General features: G+C 37.5%; 1 protein-coding gene across 2 annotated transcripts in view; it reads left to right on the forward strand.

Annotated features, from left to right (window-relative positions):
* The first annotated feature begins 9,025 nt into the window (after positions 1–9,025).
* Positions 9,026–23,521, forward strand: part of prkd1 (protein kinase D1) — a 45,292-nt gene continuing 30,796 nt past the window's right edge. The window contains exon 1 of one of the 2 annotated variants that reach the window (XM_058400023.1): positions 9,026–9,654. In XM_058400023.1, the coding sequence (XP_058256006.1) occupies positions 9,490–9,654 (165 nt within the window). In that variant the 5' untranslated portion in view covers positions 9,026–9,489. The remainder of the gene's footprint in view (positions 9,655–23,521) is intronic. The other variant, XM_058400022.1, reaches the window with a different exon arrangement.

The raw sequence follows: 23,521 nt of genomic DNA on the forward strand, positions 1-23,521 counted from the left end.
ATGCAACATGTCAATTACTTCTCAGTTGTTTGTGGTATAAACAATATTAATCTATCTTCTAAGAACTATTGTTAAAAACTGCCTGCTTTACCATTTATGCACTACTTGGTGTTTTCACACATGCAATGTTTAGTCCATTTGAATCAAACCCTGGTGCGTTTCCCCCCACGGTCTGGTTAATTTAGGCAGGTGAGAACACAACAATCACACTCTGATCTGGATGAAAATAACCATTCAGAGACATATATGCAAGCTAGTCTTCTTCCTGTACTAAGTGAACCTGGGTAGGATGATATTGCAGTGAGAATACATTTCAATGCTGAATTGACTCAACTGCAGGAAGTAAACCAAACATGCCATGTATTTTGTATTTACGGGCAGATTTTTTCTAGATGCAAGCTGCTAAACTGAGCTACACTTGCCAAACAAAAAATACTTGCCAAAGGTTTGTTTAGACTTTTCAGTTGATGTATTTCTGACCAATGAATGAAATAGTTTTATGAGAATGTTTTTAACTTACACACTCCTCAGCCAATGTTTTTTTTTTTGGTTCATTTTTAATTATGTGCCGTGTGAAACCAAACCAAATACCAAATGAACCAAAAGTATCAATTTAACTCTGATTCTGTCTTGGCAAATGAACTAATAGGTATGAGAGCATGTTTAATATAGAAACAAACCTCATCCTTTGATGGCTCAGATTAACTGAAGGATGATGACCAGCTTTTACTTTCACAACAAAAATGACATATTTTCCTCTCACATTTTTCTATCCAATAAAAAAATAAACAGTAAATGCCACTTTGCTAGAGTTGTGTGTTCTTCAGTCAGAGCTTATATAATCTCGATCTGCCCAAATTATCAGATGATATAATCTTAACTGCTCACTGAAACAATACTAATGATCCCTTGTTAGTGACCTCACCTACTTTTATTTCATTTTGGCCACCTGGTGCTTCCTGATGCCTGCCATTATGCCAGGGCATTATGGGACGTGTAGTTTGGAGAAAGAAGATATTTGTTTTTCTGTTGAATTGACTTGCAAAGCAATGTTTAGTGTGGGAAAGGAGCTGTGAACAGGAAAGTTATTAATGCATTAATTATAGCAGCAAAACAAAAACAAAAACAGCAAAAACATCATCATCAACAACAACAACAATAATTATAATAAATATAGCTGCAAGCTGCTACAGAGGGATCAAGCAGTACATCAGATCATCTTGGGGTCAAAAGACAAAAATGTTTTTTCTCCCTTTGGACAACATAGCTTTCAAAATTTTAGTCAGATTTTTGTGATACAATAAAGTGCTGCAGACATACAGCCTTTTTTTAAAAAAACTATTTCACTGTTAATGTCTACCATATTACATTGCAGATTTCAAAAGCAGTACATGACTTTAAAGTTCCAGTTTCCAAGGAAACATATGACAATGGCATTAGGTGTTTGATCCTGTGCAGTTAAAGCAATATTTAGACCCTATAAGATCTGTTAAAATGTCAGGGCTCAGAGCACATTGTGCTTTGTTGTCTAATGTTCTAACATGAAAGGCTTTGTATCTGTGCACACAGACTAGGCCTCAACATTGCTTTTTGCTGGGGGTCTACAAGCATGTATGGATTCAATTTGAAGTATAATTGTTTTTATATGAATTTCACCTTATTTCCTGTTTTACACCTTTATTCTCAAATTTTCTTGCATGGTATTGGCACAGGAATGATTTTAAACAAATCCATCGAATTACTTTGTGCAGTTTGGTCAAGAGATGAACAACATTGCAGGCAGTACAAAGCTTTCAATAAATTCCAAATTGTACAAAAATACACCAAGACATTTTTACATCAATTTACTTTCAATTTGCTTCCAAGAAATCAGGAGTGCTAAACCAAACACTTTAACAGTGGAATGAAGAAACATCATTCCTGAGGTGTCTGCAAAGGGTGAAAAAATGTCAAACCTTTTCTATATAGCCAAACTGTTTTGTGTAATGGTGGAAATTTAGAAATGATGGATGACATTTTTTTTTGCACTAACATGAAATCAGATGACACCAGAATTACATCAGATTCCAAAGTATATGTAGTAAAAACATAGGCATAATGCTCAAAAGACATGAACATTTTGGGACACATTGGGTGCTGTCCTAATAGGTTTAATGTCTATTCATCAAAGCTATTGTCGAGATATGGCTTCTTATCCTCTCAGGCCAGTTTCATGTCAAATTCATTTGCATTTTGCATATGTATTACATATGTTTTGAATATCTAAAGACCTTCTGATAGCTTTTATGATTATTAAAGATCTCAAGATCGTCTTTTGGTGAACGCAGATTGTGTTTAAAAGTTTTTTTTTTTTTTTTAAACTCAAAATTGCCGAAAATACATCAGGGTGGTTCAGCATGAGCCAAGAATTAATGATTAATTTGGAGAATTTTCTCCTTATGTCCAATGTTTAAAAGATTATAAGCAAAAAGGGCCTTTTACTTTGACCCAATGGTGTCACAGGAAGGGTAGAGCCCAAAATTTGTGATATGGCTATTGGCACTATGCCCAATCAGTGTGCAAACTTTTGAGAAATGTTTACAATATGGTTCTAGGGACTTCCATAGACTTCCAGATTACAATAATAATAACAAGAAGAACATGAATAGTACAACACGAAACAATAGGGATCCAGCACTGTTTTTGCTTGAAAACATACTACTACTACTACTACTAATAATAACTAATAATAATAATAATAATAATAATAATAATAATAATAATAATAATATTCATAATAATAAGAATAATAATATGTTGGTTACTTGGTAATTGTACATGGTGCTTGTGTAGTAATGTATATGATGACTGTGATGTGTAATGAAGGCATACAAAGATCTTTTCTTCGTTAACAAAAACCAAGCAACAACCAAAACAACACCACTCAGCCTAACATGCTACTGCAGTAACTGTCCAACCACAAAAAAAAAAAAAAATCAGTGACAGGCCAATTGCTTCTGTCTACATCATTATGAACGTAGATGTTCACCCTGTCAATCAGAAGTGTGTCAAGATTTTGGTGGGAGCTGAGTTAATTGCTGTGTGAGAGACCCTAACACAGTTGAAATGCATATAAAGGCAGAAAAGCAGAGAAAGAAAGAAAGAAAGAAAGAAAGAAAGAAAGAAAGAGAGAGTGAGAGAGAGAGAGAGAGAGAGAGAGGTACAAAAAGACAGAGAGGTAGAGAAAAAAGAGAGAGGTAGAGAGAGAGACAGTGTGAGGGAGACAGAAATAAAGCAAAGGTCTGCTTAACTGAAAATTGTAATTTCTGACAAGTCTCTAATCATTCCTTTTCCATTTCGACCAGTTACCAAAACTCTCTCCCACTTATATCGTAAATTGCAATTAGAAGTCATCATGACATGCACCAGGGGTCCTGACCCGTAATAACTCCTAACACAGAGAAACCTTATTATCCATCAAAGGGGTGCTTTGGCACATGCCAGTGCCAGTGCTGCATTTTCGTCTTTTTTCTGTGTGACATGCACGGATAATCTTTTGACTTCTCGTCTTTGGTAATTTGGATTGATTTAAAGGTTATTTTTACGGTCTTATGAGTGGAATAATTTCAGCTGTCTTTGTCAAGCCAGAAATTGCACGTCATTAAGAAGACTTTGAGGCATCAAAACGTGACAGGACGTGCAAGTCATCACAAAGGTTAGTCACCTGCGGTGGAAACAATATGCTTGTTTATGCCACTGCAGCTAAATTCTGTACTGCAGTCGATTCTTATCCCCTTATTTCACAAACAAAGAGGAGCATGCAGTGTCTGAATCGATCTAAGGAGGAAAAGAATTTAGAGGAAAGCAACTCCCCAGAAGAAGAAATAACACAAAATAGAGATTTTGAGAAAGAATGACACAGAGGGCATGGAAAAGTGGTGCCCAAGCCTAAAATTATATAAGTGAACCAGATTTCTTCCTGCAATTTTTAAAAAAATATAATTTCATTATTTTTTTAAAATCAAGCACAAGTGTACATAGCACACTTCAATTGCAGGAGCAGTATATACATAAAATTACACACAAACAAAAGGTATGATTAAGAAGGCCTCATCAACCCATTCAACTTGATTAAGTCAGCCTAATGACAGTAAAAGCATTAAAAAAACATTAAATTTTTAATATTTAATCCTTTTTAGTAACTACTTTATCCTGGTCAGAGATAGATGCTGGATAGGACACCAATCCATCACAAAGCACCAAGGACACATATATTCATTACTAGCTGGAGAAGCTGGAGAAATCCCATGCTGACACATGCAAACCTCTGCATACATAGTAACCTGTGTATCAGGACTGAACCCTAAACCACTGACATCCTTATAAAATAGGCCTAAATATAAGAATTTGCTTCTCAAATAATGAGGGTGCTCAGGACACAAATCAATCACAAAGCTGGTACCTATGATATCTAACTAACATGTTAGTTAAAGATTATGAACTATTGAAGGTCTCTCTATGCTAGCCTTCTATAAAACTAAACCCCAATGTGCTCCATGGATAAATAAAGTATACTGGTCTATTTAGCTATCTATCTACACTATACTGCCAAAAGTTTTGGGATGTCTGCCTTTAAATGCACATGAACTTTAATGACATCCCATTCTTAATCCATAGGCTTTAATATGGAGTTGGCCCGCCCTTGGCAGCCAAAACAGCTTCAACTCTTTTTCCATTCTGTTTTCCACAAGGTTTAGGAGTGTGTTTAAGGGAATTTTTGATTATTCCTCTAGAAGTGCATTTGTGAGGTCAGGCACTGATGTTGGATGAGAAGGCCTGGCTCACAATTCATCCCAATGTTGTTCTGTCAGGTTGAGGTCAGGACTCTGTGCAGGCCAGCCAAGTTCCTCCACCAAACTTATTCATGTCTGTATGGACCTTGCTTTGTGCACTGGTGCGCAGTCATGTTGGAACAGGAAGCGGTCATCCCCAAACTGTTCCCACAAAGTTGGGAGCATGAAATTTTCCAAAATGTCTTGGTATGCTGAAGCATTAAGAGTTCCTTTCACTGGAACTAAGGGGCCAAGACAAACCCCTGAAAAACAGCCCCACACCATAATCCCCCCTCCACCAAACTTTACACTTGGCACAATGCAGTCAGGCAAGTACTGTTCTCCTGATAGCTGTCAAACCCAGACTCGTCCATCAGATTGCCAGAGAAACATGATTCGTGATTCGTCACTCCAGAGAACACAACTTCACAGCAAAACCCAATCCATGAAGCTCTCTATGCACTGCTCTTGAGCTAATCTGAAGGCCACACAAAGTTTGGAGGCCTGTAGCTACTGACTCTGCAGAAAATTGGCAACTTCTGTGCACTGTGCGCCTCAGCATGTGCTGAGCTCACTCTGTGATTTTGTGTAGCCTTCACTTCATGGCTATGTTGCTGTTGTTCCCACTTTGTTATAATACCACTAACAGTTGACTGTAAAGTATGTAGCAGTAAGGAACTTTCACGAATGGACTTATTGCACAGGTGGCAACCTATCACAGTACCACGCTTAAATTCCTGAAAGCGACCCATTCTTTCACAAATGTTTGTAGAAGCAGTCTGCATGCCCAGGTGCTTGATTTTATACACCTGTGGCCATGGAAGAGATTGGAACACCTGACTTTAATAATTTGGAGGGGTGTCCCAAAACTTTTAGCAATATAGTGTATGTATCTACACTATATGGACAACTATCATACCCATATGCACTTTTTGAACATCCCATTTCAGATTAACTCCCCATTTGCTGTTTTAATAACATCCACTCTTTGGGAAGGCTTTCCAATACTTGTTAGAATGTAGTTGTGGAGACATGTTTGTAAGAGAAGGCCTGAGATACAGCATGTGTTCCAATTCACCACACAATTGTTGGGATCCCAAAGGGTTTAAGGTCAGGACTTTATACAGACTACTATACCACTCAAGGTCCTCTCCAACCTTATAAACCAAGTTTTCAACCATATTTTCAATCCAGCTATCTATCTATCTGTCTCTCACTCTCTCTCTCTCTCTCTCTCTCTCTCTCTCGACACACTGTTTGTGTGATCCATTTGGACACTTAGTAGCAGTAGCATATAATGAAATAAAAGCTGGTCATTAGATTGACAAAACTAAATGTGTGTTATGTGTGCTATGAATGTTTTAGTTTTTTACTTTATGTTTTACTTCATTATTTATATATAATGTGTTTATTATTTCATTTGGCATTATTAGGACACATTTATGTGAAGGCACCTGAATATGGTGGATTCTGTACTACAATACATAATGGATAAGACAAGCATAACATTAAGCAGTATCTCTCTACCACAACATGAATTTTTCCGTTTTATACCTTTTGGCCAACCATGACTTTGACCAGGACAAAACATCTAAAGAAGATGAATGAATGAGCTTTTGACCATGTTGGTGTTTTTTTGTCATTTCTTTCTTTTTTTTTTAAATGTTCAATATACATGCCCTTAATTGTTATTCTTGAACTGTCTAACGTAAGTCATCTCAATTTATTGTCATGTGCAGTGAAGTACAATGAAATTCTTACTTACTTTTCAAGACTACACATAATAAGCATGCTCACATGAGAGATTTCAAATTGTTTTTGCATGTTAATTGACCATAACATGTGAAATAGAAGAACAGCTCATATTTTCTGCACAAAAGCCACCTCAGTTGAACTGTCATTGAAGAGACTGTCAGTCTGAAGGAAAGGAATGAATCCAAAGACTAAGAAGCATTCTGTGAACAATAAATGTAAAATATTGGGAGGATTATCTCTAAGAGGTTGTACATCCCAGTAAAGCACTGTTGGATTAATAGTGAGGAAGTGGAAGCTGCATCACACTACCCAAGCACTATCTACACAAGGCCCTCCTTCAAAACTTTAAAAAAAATGCAGAAAATAGACAAAGGCTGATGAGAGAAGCCACAGTGAGGCCAACAGTCACTCTGAAAGAGTACAGTGCCTGAGAGTGGGGCACATTTCGAGAGCTCTGTATAACTGTGGACTGTATGGTAGGGCGGTTAGAAAGAAATATTGCCACATTAAAGCACAAGATGGATCCAGTGAAAATGTGTTTTTTGGTGTGTTGGCATGATCAGATCAAGCTCAAGATGCTTGTTACTTTTTTGAAACAAATTTCAAAGTGCTTTGAGGAGAGATGATGAGATGAGATGTACCTTTATTAATCCCCTGTAGGGGAAGTTTACACTGCAGCACAAAGGGGTTAAAACAAATAAAACCGATACACCTGACATACTGCGACATGAAAATAGTAAGATACAGTAAGATAAACAGAAAAAAATAAAATAATAGAAACAATAAAACAAAATATGTCTGTGTGTATGTACATATGAAGGAGTTCTCTCTCTCTCTCCCTCTGTATATATGTATATATGCAATATTCTTGGTATTTATATACATGGCCAATAGTCATTGAATGCCATTTAACTATGCGAATGACAGTTAATTAATTGTATGTATTTGTGTGACTCAGTCCAACTTAGCGTGTGTGTATGTTTGCATATGTGTGTGGTGTAAACCTGATGCAGGTAGTACCTCAATTTACATCACCAAGGAAAAGGGGTGATAGCAGCATCATGCTCTGGGTATCTATTTTCTGTCAGAACCTGGACTTCTTGCCAGAATTAAAGTAAAATTCAGAATATTACATAAAAAAATCAATATTGTGTGAAATGTCACCTTTCACCAGGACAGTGGTCCCAAACATAAGGGCAAAGCAATGCAGGTGTAGTTAAAAAACAAAAAGGTGGATGTTTTACAGTGTCACAGTCAAACTTTAGAACTGAATCTTACTGAAAATCAGTGGCACTGTTTGAAAATTGCAAACAACAAATAACAACCAACTAATTAGAAGACCCTGGAGCAAATCTGCCAGAAGAACATTACTGCAAAAAATTCTGCTAACAAATAATGAATTTTCACAAAACATACTGACTGTCATTTTGTATTTCAGACAAATCTATTGACTTAGATTTAATAAGGAGGCTGATTAGGCACTGTAGGCATCTAAAACTGTGTACCTAAGAGTTTTCATTCAGGGAGCTCTGAGATGCATGGTCATATCATGATGTTCCCACCTCAGTACTTCTCTGTGGGCAGCATGCTTATGCAACCTGACTGTTTTCTGAACATTTCATTTCATTTCATTGTCTGTACCGCTTATCCGATCTATACTTGGGTCACGGGGAGCCTGTGCCTATCTCAGGAGTCATTGGGCATCTGTTTTCTGAACATATTAAGTTGAATTATTGTCAAATAATTCTAGTTTTGTCTGTCCAGAATATATTGTTTAAGAATTCTGATTTCTCCAAAATCATTTTTTTTGTGGTTTATAGGAACATTGTTGATTGTGATGTAAATTAATTTTCTGTGTAACTGTTGTGCTGTTGCTTTCAGGTTGTCCTGCAACCATTTTTGTCTGTGTGTTGTGAAATCTTGCATGGCACACCCATCCAGTAGTCATTGTGGCTCCATGAACTTTCCATCTCCATATGATCAAACCATCTGTACTGTCAGAGATGTTTAAGGGCTCTATAGCTTTTTCATTTGAGTGTTATTTAATAATGATGTCCATGAGGAATTTATGAGGATAAGTCCTCACCAGAATTGCATATTAAAAACAGTGTGTTTTTGAATACTTATCTCTCACTGTAGGTGTTGATATATTAGTCCACATTTGTTTGTGCTTAGTTACCTATACTGAACAGATTTGTTATGTTTAGAGTATATAAGGTTAGATTTCAGATACAAGATGCATAAAATGACCAGGTATAAATGAGATTTCTACTTCCTGTAGTGTTGACTACCATTTAAAGGCTGGCTACACTACAGAATTATAATTTTGGTGATTTGTGATACAGTAGGAGTTGAATATTCTCCCAAACCTCTTTGGAGCGCTCAAGTTCGTTTTGGACTTTGCACGCGCAAAGGGCCTTATGCTTTACAGTAAAAAGGCGACTAAAGATGTACTTGAATATGATACATACGCGGCATAAATTGGCACAGAACAGCCATTTGATCGCGGCATGTTAATTCTAAACGGAGAAAAACGTGCTGTAAACGCAGATCTTTTTAATTTTGTGATTCTCTAATCACCGGAACAGCCGGGAGGCGGTGTCTATCAGACCCCAACATTAAGCCTATCTGACGTCTATATGGCTCCATCATCATCATCATCATCGTCGCCCTTCAACGTCCAAATAACTCTTCGCTTTTTACAGTGCCTCTGAATGAATTCCAATTTATGAATATTTATTCCTTCGTCATTTACCTTCATGACACCGACAGGAATTTGGGGCGATTGGAAGTTCTGCTCCCTGCGCGGGCAGGTGGGCGTTCATTAGAAAAGAGAGCGCCCTGCCTGGCGAAACACACCGAGTGATTAGTTGACTAATCCCGCCGCGACCGCTTCCCCCGTTTTACAGTTCACGGATTCCCCATGAGTGTTCCTCCGGTGATCCGTGCTCCGAGCCCCGTGCCCGGCTCGCGCGGAGTTTCCTTCCACATGCAGATCGGCTTAAGCCGCGAGCCCGTGCTGCTCGACACCGGAGACTTCAGCCTCGCGCAGGTCCGGGAAATGGCGTGTTCCATCGTCGACCAGAAGGTAACTGTTATGTCTCGTTTTCTAACGAGCTGATGATGCTCGCCACCTTCTCAAAGTCGAAGTCAAAGTCGAAGGATAAATCGAGTGAGTGAGTGCCGACACCAAGTGTAGCGTTAACTTTTTGAAGTGAAGTGAATCATGGTGTCGAACCGATACGCTTATTATAGCGACGCTCCAGGGCTGTGGATGCCGATTCGATGCCGATTTGTTGCTTCCAGGTTAACTGTCATCATGTCAGTGATTTGTTTACATTTTCAAAAGCGTTTAGATCAGGGGGTTTCAACGCCTTTGCTGCCAGAAACCCTTTAACTATGCCATAAATCCAATGGACCTCTGCAGCACAGATTTATTTTATGAACAATCCATAAAATCATTGAATACTAGCCACAATCAAACGTGTGCACTTATAATATGGTTATTTATTGGAGCACTGAGGTTGTCTATTCTAGAACTTTCCACTCACAGAGCAGATTAGGTCCATGTTGACATTAATTATAGACATTGTCATTTTGGTGGAATTATTGTGGTTGGGATCAAACCCATTCAATGAAGTGACCAGTCTAGCCCATTTGACTGGTCACTTCATTTAATGGGTTTAGTATGAATATGAATAGGGACTTAATAATAAATATATAAACTTAGATAATTGTGGGTTGTGATTTTCAGCATTGGTTGTAAGTTGTGTATATGAATTCAGAAACAAGAAAGCTAGCAATTTGTTTGTCTGAACAACAAAACATGTTAAAATAAAGCTACATTGAGCACCCCCCCAAACAAAAAAAAACGATTAGAGTTTGACATGATTTCACACCATCAATTTGGCAACAGGACTGAATGACCTGCATGACTTTGCATGACTAAATTCATGTAAAAAGTTTAAATCGGTGTTTAGAGAGGCGATTCATTGAACTTGAACTTGAAAATAAAAAATGAATTAAGCAATCAATGGTGGGTGAGTTTGAAAAAAGTTAATTTATCTGTCAAAGTGTCATCAGTGACAATATTCTAGCCTGTGATCAGCATTACTCACATGGTACTATAGACTTGATATAGTTGGGTTTGAACTCTAGAGAAATATAGGCCAATAAAGTAAAAACAATTAAAGAGTTAGTAACAGAGCTATAGCCAAATTGTTATCAAAATTTGGCCTATACACTATTATAGGAAACAAGTTCAGAGTAGAAACAAAAACATAATGTAAAATGACTAAAAAGTTCATTATTGTAAAAAATAAAACCAGTAGCACTCAGTGTTTTTTCCTTGCTTATTTTACTTTGTGCTACAGTGGAGACAGTACAATAGTCAGGAATAAAACTAGAGCATGCACTCTGTACTATTTCATTGACACTGATCTTTCTTTTATCAGGAAGTCTGATAAACCTGTTAGTTGTGCAAAAAATTATAGTTTACTGGTTAGAAAGGGCACATCGTTCAGTATTTTAACTGATCATTTGATGCACATACAGTATCTTATATGCATTTACCTCACATTGTTGTTGAATTCTTGACTGTGATTGGTCAGAAGGAGGTGTATAACAGTAATGCTGGCTGCCAATCAAATCACAGGTTAATATGGATGCTTTCGTTTGAATACATCACCATATTGTTCCAATACTGTATATTGTTTCTGTAGTAACAGCTCAGTCACAAGGAGACACAATGATGAAATAAATTTCATTATTTAATAATGCTGATGTTTTCTGCCAGATGATTATTTAACATTTATGGAGACCTGTCTATGAAATGTTAAAAAGCATGAGGTGCCATTCCTTAATGAAGTAAAGTTTTTAAAGTTGAAATATGCTGTATGAGCACTCTTAACAGTCTACAAATAATGGTTTATTCTCTTAATAGTTTGGCTATTAAATGGTTGATTTTTCTAATTCTCCAGCAGGTATGGAGAATGTGATGACAAAGACTTTTCCATTTTCATTTTTGCTACCGCTCCTGCAATATGTTTATTTGTTATTGTTTTGTTTTACTTTTTAACAGTTTCGCTATGTTTACGCTCTGTTTTTAGAAGTATAGGTGTTAGATTGTGGCACAGCATTTTTATAACTGTAATCAAGTAACGGCTGAACAAGGAACACCTTTTTTTCAAGGCCTGAGGTTGTCAGCTTGTGTTTGGGAAAAATAGACGGATGTGTTTAATATATTGAAAGAAAAAAAGAGAGGGGCTACAAACAACAGATTTAACCTTAAATCCTTTAACACCTTGTAGACACTCTCTCAGATAGGGAGAGTCTCAGGAGTATAAGAGCTTAAAGCTCTTATCACATTAAACAGTCACATGTTGATTTCTGTGCATGAAAATGATGGTGACATTGCTGTGCAGACAAGCGACAAACAATGGTGTTTCATTGTCACTGTTTCATTGTCATAGCTTGTATGTGTGTATGTGTAAGTGTTAGTGTGTGTGTGTTTGGTGTTTTGTCGTTGCCGGATGCACCAAGTTAGAATGGACTTATAAGGACATATACTGCAAAATGTAAGCCCACCTACATTACCTACTGTATTCTGACCACAGACAGATGGATCTGATTAATGCCTTGCTATTGTAGTAGCTCACTCTACCCACACATTGGGTTACACCTGTCTTCAGTTCTGGTATAATGATACATGTATCACAGCATGGAGGAGAAAAACTGATAGGTGTGTGAAGATACAGTTTGCCTTTGCACTATTCACATGCCCCAACTACAGACACATTAGCAGAAATATGTAGGCTTTCTGAGCACAGTGACGTAATCAGAGAGTAAAAAATGGTAAATGTCCTTGAAAGCTCTTGTGCATTGTAATGCTGTCTCAGTTGCAATGCAAAGAGACGCTACTCCAGTTTTTCACAATTCAGGGCCTGAGTAGGAGGCTATGAAGCACATCAGGGCATTTCAAATTTCTCTTGAGTCTAGAAATACAGTGTGCTTAAGTACTGTGGGAACCTGACTTGAACCTCAAGAAGCCACGAGTGCATAGTGTACAAGGGTAGTGGAAGCTCTCCTGGAAAAGCAGGGCTGCTGAAGAAAGGAAGTATGAACATGCCAACTGTCTGGCAAGAGCTCTGAGTCTGCACAATGTCTTTTCAATCCTGGATGGTAGTAACAATTGTCAGAGGATGATTGTTATTTTCTGAGTTACTAAAGGCATAAGGAAATGTTGATCAGTTTGCTAAATATTGTTACTATACATTTTTGCAATAAACTGTATTTATTTGTGTTCTAAATTTTGTTCCAATAGTGTACAATGTTTTGCACTGAACTTGTTCTTTATTCATGAAAGTAAGTAAATGAGTGTTAATATAAGGCCACTGTTCAAACAGCTTTTGTTTTACTTTCAAGATGTTCAAGTGTGTATCAGATGCAGTACAATAACACGGTCATGTTATAAAGAATTTATGGCCCATAAAATGTTTTGATGCAGGCATTTTAATCTCATTTTATACTTTGGCAGGTCCATGCTCCTCACTCCTGTAAATGCAGGTCCCCTGTTGTATTGTTTTTGCTACATAATAAAGTCATTTCAGTTTGAGACGAAAAGACGAATATTAAATGATAGATCAGCATTTCAGGTTTTTTTTATATTTACCACAAGATATGTGAAAGACCTTAAAAATGGCTCCTTATGTGGCAGTGTAGTAGCAATAGTATTGGAACAGACCTTGATAATTGTTTGCTATCCCTTGCATGTAATAACTGCATCAACTTGATAAGCCACTGACATCACCAAACTGTTGCATTCCTCTTTTGTGATGCTTTTCCAGGCTTGTACCACAGCCTCCATTATTTTGGGGAATTTATCCATTCAATCTCCTCTTTAAGAGGTGAAATACTGCTCTATTGGCTTACGATCTGGTGATTGACATTTTGGGTCATTGTTCTGCTGCAATTTGGATGCATTTATCTGTAAATTGGCAGAGAGAATCCTTCTGTAGACTACTGAATTCATTCTGCTGCTTACAAGATCATGAACAGATCCTTTCATTCTCCTCACTTTCCGTCTCTTTGGTAGAGGTTCATCTTTGTTCTAGAACATTTGTGACTCATCTCTGTATTTCTTTGTGCATTCCAATCTGGCCTTCAGATTTTTACTGCTGATGAGTGCTTTAGATCTTGTAGTATGGACTTTATATTTCTGTTCTTCTTCAGGAGATTGTTAAACCTTCACCATATTTTCTCCTTTTTAGCAACAAATGGAGTCATCACCATACAGGTGAAACCCAAGGCTCAAACCAAGAGTAGACATTTGGATCTAAAAATCGTTTAAACACTAAACCTGATCACACCTGGTCAACAAGAAACCTGCCAGTTACAAGATTGAGTATTTTTGAAACCTGGGTGGATTCAAACAACAGATGTCATATATGCCTAAAATGTTTAACACATCTAGGTCTAGCATGGAAATAGATGGACATGAAAGTGTAAATTCTGATCCAAATATGTTTAGTGTATAGTAGAAAACAGAAGCCTTGTTATTCTAATACTTTCAGAGGGGATTCAACCATCACACTCTTATGTGCTTTTTGAGCAACTCATTCCAGATTTAATCCCCCTTAGTTGTTATTATAACCAGCACCCTTCTGGGTTGTAGGTTGTATTTCCACTAGATTGTTGAGTGTGGATTTCAGAATCTGTTCAGAATTTGTTTTAGTGTCACAATCTCTAAAGATTTGTGCTCGTTTAGCCAAAGGAGCACTAGTCAGGACAGGCAAGAAGGTCTGGGGTGCAGTCACCATTCAAATTCATGCCAAAGGTGATCAGTGGGGTTGAGCTCAGGGCTCTGTGCAGGCCACTTGAGTTCTTACACACTAAGATTGCCAAACTGTGTTTTCATGGACCTTGCCATGTGCACAGGGACATTGTCATGCTGCAACATGTTGTGCAGCATACAGTTGCATCATTTAGGTCCATGTATGGGTGTAATGATGTCCACAAACATTTGGCCATTTAGTGTAGCTTGGTGGATGGTTATTGAGAAACAATGCCACATAATGTTCCACTGAGTGTATGACTGAACAATGAAAAAATGATTTGGAGAAGATGTACAGGTTTATTACATTGTTTTAGTGCAGTTGGCCATGTAATATATATAAGCCACAGAAACAGTGCAAGCCTTAAATTACTACACATCCAGGTCATGCTGTGTAAAACCTTCATTTGTTTCAGGGTTTGTTCAGATTTTGTTCACTGCTCCACAATCACAATAACAAATTTATCTGAAAACTAAAATGTTCAAAATACGTGAAACATTCAGCTTTAAAAATCAGTGATCCAGTCATGTTACACCAGTGCCTGTGTGAAATAATCAGGAAATTAGCTCATAATGTTTTTATTCAGACACCTAGCTTAAACTGGATTATCAGAAATATGTAAAACACACAGAAATTCCATGAAGATATCTGTCAGATATGTTTTATTTTCTCAAAGTAGCAACAATAGTCATAGCTTCTGTTACCTTTTAATTACTTTAGTTCATAAACCAGTCAAAATGATGCTAGTCCCAGTATCTCTGAGCACAATTAAACTGGGATAATCTTTGGATTTAGATGCGGTGAAGAATGACATTCATGTTAAGTGAATAATTTCCATAAACCAAAATCAGATTCCACTCCAATCTCTTCTGTAAGTATGCCATTCAATTTCAAGCTTGATTTGACCTTCTCTGTGGAGGCTCCATAAATGAAAGCTCCTTCCACTGTCTTCTTTCTCACACTGCCAAAAGTCCTTAGTGCTATCAAGGGGATGCCTAATAGACTGTGAATCCATTAGTGCTCAGGATTATCAGGTTTAATTAAAGTGATGGCGCCTTTGTTTCAAGTTTGCACCTTTTTGCATTACCACTTGTGCATGCGTTCTTATTAATCAGTGGGATTGCCGCACTCTTCATGCTAAGCGCTAACCATTTCTCTTGCTCAGTCCATAGACATGACTGGTGGAGGAGCAGAGCAGTTGATGGCTCCTTTCGGTTCGGGTTTGTTTAGGTTTTTCGGTGTCATACACACCAGTATTTTGATCTCAGTGCTACTGTACGCACTACAGACAGGTACTGAAACAGTGTAATGTAAGGGGAAAAAGTCCTGGCCATGAACACCAAAAGCATGATTGTTTAAATTTATTTAAAAATTAATTTTAATGAATAAGAAATTTAAATATGTACACTGAGTTGCCATGGTTTTATGTAGGTTTTCAGACAGCATTTGCTTTATGGAAACATTCAATAGTGGAAAACAAATCTGTCACTACCACAATTTCATTTTAACAGCAATATTATGCTATTAATATTACATATTATGCAATATAATGCTTCCTTCAGTTCAAAATGCAACGCAGTGTTCCATGAATATGGAGGTTCAGTTACTTCAACAGCAGGTTAAGTAGTAACAGTACTAAAACCCCATAATCATTTTCCATAATTTAGTAACTCAACACTTTTTTCCAGCACGTACCTGGCATGAGTTTAAACCATGTTATCTCTGAAGCCCAAGCTTTAATGACAATGGTTCTGTGCTGACAGAGCCTCTTCATTCATTCCCATAAAGGAGAGTCATTCTACCATTAAGCATTGTGCAAGGGCTGAATAGGCTGCATTTCATACCGTCGTCTTTGAAAGACGTAGGTATTAGAGGAAATTATATATTCACGTCACCAGAGATAGTAACTGTGAAATGGTGATGTTAGCTTATATGGTCATCTTAGCAACATTGGTCTTTTTACGTGAGCAGGAGAGTGGTCCCTCTAGTTGCTTGGCAACTGATTATGATTGCCTGTGAAGTACTCATCTGAGTGCCATTATGGTGACGAGAGCCATGTGCAGCGAGGTCATGCACTCACATACGCATGCACATGCGCACTCTCTCTGTCTCTCTGTTTCTCTCTCTCTCTCTCTCACACACACACACCTCGGCAGGAGATGAGTACTGTACGGAGGCCATTGTGGAGCAGCTGTTTTGGAGATCACTGAAAGAGCTGCCTTCATTAGCACTGATAAATGTGATACCGTGTGTTTGTATGCTTTGCGTGTGTATTTACACATGCACGGACAGCTTGTCCATCTTGGAGGGTCATGATTTCTTTCTTAGCTCCTCTGATCTCCCCTTCAAAAAGTTCCCAAAGATACGTGAGATTATCACGAAAGCTGGGCTCACAAAATGGTTGTTCTGTTATAGTCTTTTATATGGCACGTATGATGCAGGATATACGAGAGGGCTGTTACATATCAAAGAGAGCATCTGAGCATCCTTTGTCTCTGCCAATTCACCAGTGCTGCAACAAGGACTCTTCCTGGTTTATACTGAGAATAGCATGCAGGGCCAACATAAGGAATCTTTTTAATTGCTTTAAGTAATAAAGTAAACATTGCATATTGCAGGAGATGAAATGCCCAAAAAATATACAGTGGTTTCTCTCGATGTTAATATGCTTTGCTGAAAGGTTACCTAATTTCCATGGCTGTTTAGGCAAGACCTGCAAAACACAATTATCTCTTCACAAAGAACGTGCTGAGACTTCACAAACCAAGAAGCAGAACTCCAACATATCCTTGTTGAGTTTTTTAGCTCACAAAAACAAGAATCCTGTGCCTCTGTGCAAAAATTTGAAGCACATTTTCTGAGAAGACAATCATCCATGTGCGAAGAACTTATGCAGATAACATTTGTCTGCTTTTGTGCAGTCACTCATATGGTATAAAGTTGTACAACTTTTCTTCTGTGCCTTAGCAGCTAAATTTGGCGTTCATTTTGTTTAATGATTGTTACACCACATACTGTGCAGAGGAGTTCAATAAAGCTCATCATGAGTGAAATATTGGAATCACTGTCAATTTAGAGGCATACCACCTGCTAAGCCCGTCATGTAATTTTAATGATCTGCCATAGCACCTCAAAGCCCAGTAGAACCTGTGTAGTGCTTGAGCGTGAGCTTGCTGTGCCAAGGGTTAGTTAGTGGGCATGCTGGTGCTGAGGAGGAGAGCTGCAAAACACTCACTAATAACGTGTGAACATACAGCCATTAAGGTGACAATGAGAATCTTAGCAGGCCTAAAAGAGTGCTTTAATTAGATACAGTGTGTCGTTTTGCCTTAAATGAGAGTACGCTCTTCATCCAGGTTGTCCTCTTTAGTATTAATGACATGCTAATATATTCAAGCAGTCTTTCTGTGGAGTTCAGAAGTGGCACCTGTAGACATGAGCAACCCAAGAATGATGACCATGTAAAAGTTTGTGTTGATGTACAGATATGTTTAAGTTATTTACACTGCAGTTTGTATTTACATTTGTGTGTGTGTGTGTGTGTGTTTCACTAGTCTGTGTATTATGTTGCTGTATTATTGTCTGCCGATTGGAGAGCCTTGGTGCTCAGTTGCATGTACTACCTGGCACTCATGCAAATTAGTCTAAGGCTTATTGTCTTGTGTTTGTACACAATCTTACGCCTGGTTGTTGGAAACTGTTGGCTCTGGCAGATCTAAGTCAGTTTGGTCAAAGGCATGCGATGTAAAACACAGTTAATATGCCATGCTAGCTAATGAGCAACAATAAAACAGCAGCTTTTATTATAAAAATATAGCCATAGTTTTTGGACATCAATTGGCTTGAGCATTAGCAGAGCTTGGAGAGAATCTGTTTGCCCTTTCTGTTAGGCCTTGAATGTGGCCCCATGCCTGCCATTGGCAAAACGTTTAGGCTTTTTTGGCCTTGTAGGCGCAGAGGGAGGGAGAAAAACAAAAGCACAATGCTCCAACAGTATTGACCAGTGGTTGTCACAGCACAGCTAGCACCCGCTAGCCTGCAGACTCAACATGGCTAGCCATGGCTCTGATTGGTTCATGGTTTGTGTGTGTTCCATGGCTTGATCAGTATGGGGATATGGCCTGGTGTGTTAGTCTCACTGACAGAAAAGACAGATTCTGTCAAAGACAGAGTTTATATCTTTGTTTTCTGTGCAGGTAGAGTGCACAGAGAACTTTAAAGAGAGATACAGTGGCCAGCAATTTTTTGTTATTTAATACAGTACTCTGGAATATTGTACGTTCATATGCTTCAGAAACAGAAGTAAAAGTGACTTGTTATTTTAGTCCCTTACAATGTACTGTACTTAAAACATTGACTATGAGCTTGAACCACATAGGAATCATTTTTGTATATTTCCTCCATTTTAGACCTAAAGTATTTGGACATTTGGTTACTCAGTTGTTTCCTGGACAGCTGTGATGACAGAATGACACCAGAGGGCTTGGTAGAAGAAAACAGTGATAAAAATTTCAAGCACAAATCACATGTAATGGGATATGGAATGGGGACCACAGATGGATATACTGATGATGTAAATGCTTTTGTTTTCTGAGCCTAAAAATACAGATGCATTAATAAAGCATGCATTACATAAATGCATTTCATAAACAGCATTTTCTGTAATCACATGGATAATATTAGCCTAGAAAGAAGCTATTTATCAACATTTCAATCATTCATTTACGGATGTGATAGCTTCTGATACTGATCAGAAGGCCTTGAGTTTGAATCATAGGACCACCTAGATGCCACTGCTGAGCCATTGAGCAAAGCCCTCAACCCTCAGTTGCTCTATTTGTAAAATTGCCAAAATGCCAAATACCATAAATGTAATTTTATCCACCTGTATTCTAACTTATTAGCATCACAGCCAGATATTTAAATGCTGTAAGATCCAAAGAATCTTGAATAGCAACCATATAGCAATAGCAAACCTGAACTAAAATGAAGAAAATCTCTGTGACAACAACTACACTGAACATTCAGTAAGTGCAGTGAAATTAATAGTAAAAAGATGGGAAATACAACAGTGACGAGTGGTCCTTGGCATTTAAGGGGTTAAGCCTAAACTACTTAGATTCATACTTACAGTAGATTTGAGTACATGTAAAATTTCATATTAGAGATCTTCTGATTTTAATGACATTGTGTTACTATTGTGTAAATGAGTACTTCAATGATTAGAATAGACAAACCCTCTATGCCAGATGTGAAAATGAATTGAATGAATACATTTTTACAGAGCATTTTATTATGAATTTTGACCCCTTGCTATGATGAAAAACAGAAAACACCTGTAATGTACACATTTCTGATTGATCATATAAAGCAGCCATTAGACTAACCACAAATTATAAAAATTTGCTAGACATGAGCCTCATTTTAGTAAGCCAATATAAAACAAGGATGTTTGGTTGGAGGTATTTGTCGGTATTAAATCGCAGTCACACTGAACCTTTCCTTCACTGTTCTTATTGTTGCTTATGACTATGAGAAATATCTAATTACAGTCCTTAGCCCTACAGTCTTTCCCAAATCACATGCCATTAGGACAGTCCCTCCAGGAGTTTTTTGGTGATTGTTGCAAAAAACTTCTTGAATTGGTAAAATTGTACACGATTCTTCTTGTAATCTACTACCAGTGAAGACACATATGTAATTACTTTCTATGATAATATAAATCTGTGTTCATTTTGACAAATTGCAAGCTCCTCCACATATCGTGGACTTGATTTTGCGTTAATTTCTGTGATCACAAAATCATGAAATCCTGGACAGACTGATTAGGACTGCCTGTAATCGTCTGATTTTGAATCACCAGCAAGGAAAACAGAAAGGCCACATGATCAGTTAGTCTACATGAGTGGGAGAAAGTGTTTCATTTTTTCTTGTAGCATTTCTATGGTGACAGACAGGTCATTCAATAATAAACCTGTTTGCACAGACAGGAAAAAAGTTGTTTTATTGATATTTTTTTTCACTTGTATGCAGTCTGAACATTCACTTACAGTATGTTCATTTTCTAATATATAAGCAAATGTGTACTCTCTGCTTGTTGAAATTTGCCGTTATCAATATTATTTCAACCAATATGATCATTCATGCTGTTAACATGGAGCTGTCCTCTTTGCTGATGCATGCTGGGGTCTAGGCTTTTTCTGGTAATTTTTATTTCTTTGTCTGCTAGGCCTTGTGTTTTGTCACATCATTTACTTTACTAACAAGTTCATAGGACTCTATTTTTTCAATTTTATGATAAAATGTAGTACACTGCTTAAGCCACTGGAGGCAGTGGCAGCATAGCTTTTGACCTTTCTTACAATAAAGCGCTGCTGCATGAGGGCTATTTTGAGTTGGCCTTATTAACTTAAACATAAACTAAAAAATGTCATAAAATGTTGCAAAAGATGCCCTGTTCTATCAACTATAACAAGCATGGAGCAATGAGAATGAAAACGGAAAAAAAGGTTAATAGAGTTGAACGTTAACCTGATTCTTGTAAGTGTGACTGAGCACCAAGCAAGATTGCTATCTCCTTTCTAGTAAATAAAGAACTGAAAGGTATATTGGTATTATTATATGTTTCATGTACTTTTTCCCTTTTCTCTTTCTTCTTTTTTTTCCTTTTTCTATTCAAACACCACAGAGGAAATCACACATCACACAGACAGAAATTGACTGCCGGACGGAATGAGAGAGCAGTCAAAGAAAGCAAGGCCTAAAATGCTGAAACTGTCAGAGTTTGTCCCTGAACACAGTTTAAGCCTGATTCAGTGCACTTTCCTAGGCAGAGACAGCTTTTATTACAGCCCATTAATGATGCACTAAGATTTAAAATGAAAACACCAAAAGCACAGGATCAAATACTGTAGACTATAACAGTTGATGTTGTTGCTGTGGTATATTACATATCCCATGTTTCATGGAATGAGAATTATTTTGTGTCATTTTTACAAATCACCTAATTTCTGTGTTTGTAATTATTGCAACCAAATTGGTCCTGACCACTGAAATGAGAAATAGACTAGTTGACTTAAAATAGTTGACAAATTGTCTTGATTATAAAAAATAGCTGTAGCCGTTCTAGCAATATTTACACGGCCACTTTTCCACCAGTCTTTTCTCCCCCATTTGTCTATAAAATAAGTTTTCCTTGGTTGAGTTTTGCAGCTTACAAATCAGTGTATTACAGACAGGGACTAGATATTATTGTTAATCTTAATAAAAAAGTTTCTCATAATAGTCCACTACTTGCTTATAATGTTTTAACTCATAACATATACAATGTAATTTAACTCATAACACTTATTCTAAAATGAGTGTTCTCTACTCTTGTAAAATTATCATGACCATATCAAGACCTGTTCAAGAGGATATTAAAAAAAAAAAAAAAAAGGTATGTTTTGGCCCATAGTCTGTGTCTGGGTAGTGTCAGTGTCTAGGTAGTGCTTTAAATTCTATTCATCTGCTGGGAATCTACATGACAGTGTGACAAGCCACAGTATAAGCCAACTGTGGGCTGTCTGTATATAGACAAAATACTGAATTCTGTGCAGAGAAGATATTGTTACCTCTAATATGTCCCTTAGACACAGTGTAAAAAAAGAAATAGTTTAATTAAAAAAGATCTGATTACAGTAGAATTTCATACTTTATGCAGCCTTTTACTGATACATTATGTTACTGAGTAAATCTTACTTTGCTGAGCAACCTACACTGGTGTGCTAACTAATAAAGTAACATCATCCAACTGATCCTGAACCATTCCAAATCCATTTTCCTAAACTTTGCCTGGAATAGATAAGAGTGATAGAATAATCACTATAGATAGAATAAAGTGATAATGCATATAAATTATTTTATAAACCACTTCTGTACAAGGAAAAATTAAGCAGAATTTGCAGTTTATAAGCTATATAAATAAGCATTTTTATGTTGTGTGTATTTGTTCAAACACATATACCAATAAAGGAAATGTCATTTAAATTTTTGTGAATAATACCATTGTAAGTAATCTCCTGGGACTATCAAGCCGGAACAAGAAACAAATGAAAAATGTACTATTGCTAAAGGAAATTCTAAATGTATACAACCCCTTTTGAAGTGGTATATGCAAGCTTAAGTACTTCTATGTACTGAAGTCTAATGACATGACGACCTAGGTGTGGACTGAAGCAGGTTGATTTCAAGTACTTGAGAAACAGGTGTCTAAAATTGGCATTGGGGTATATTGAGAGAATGCTTCTGGGAATGAAAGTCTGCACATGGAGAAAGTGTGGGGTGGGTGAGAGAGGCTCAGCAGTTAAAGCAGTATGGATGATTCACTGTTCCCAGCAGCTTTCAGAGTGTGCTTGCTCTCACTCTCTTTCTCTGTCTATATCTGCCTCTCTCTCTGGCCCTCCTCTGCATTGGCACACCTGCCTCTTTCAGCCTTGCTCCACCTTGACAGCCAGCTTCAACAACCTGGTGTTTAAAGGGAAGACAACGTCCAAATTGATGTCCCTCGCATACAGTGCTAGGCTGTCATCCACAAAAACAACAGAAGAAAATGAAAGGGAGAAAGAGCGTTGAAAATGACAGCCCTGAAGATGCAGCATTCAAGGCGGCAGTGTGAAGCACCCTAAGAGGCCATAACATGGAGTTATAGAAGATTCCCGAGCTTAGAGCCAGGCATCTCCCAAGGGGTTAATGATGAGGATCGGTGGGTGTCGCTCTGGCTTTGATGGCTTGGTACATGCACATCTATTTGTCTCCAATAAATGAATAGTGCTCAATCAGGAAAGAGCCTTGGGTTTCTGCTGCCATGACAACCCATACTGCTACAGCGAGGCTGCTGTCATGGCGACCTCAGAATGTTCACTCGCCTCAGTGTGTCTTTATTGTACCAAACTCATTAGAATGAGCAAAATGAAAAATACAAACCCACACATGCCCTCACTGATCTGCAGTCTGGATTTAATCATAGAAAACTGCATTAATAGATCACCCGTAACACATCACCAGCAGCAGAATAGGATCTGTGTTTGTATTGACTGAAGCTGTTTTCTTGCCTTGACACTATGTATTGTACACTTTACTGCA

Source organism: Hemibagrus wyckioides, linkage group LG09, assembly GCF_019097595.1.
Source record: "Hemibagrus wyckioides isolate EC202008001 linkage group LG09, SWU_Hwy_1.0, whole genome shotgun sequence".
Taxonomy (NCBI): domain Eukaryota; kingdom Metazoa; phylum Chordata; class Actinopteri; order Siluriformes; family Bagridae; genus Hemibagrus; species Hemibagrus wyckioides.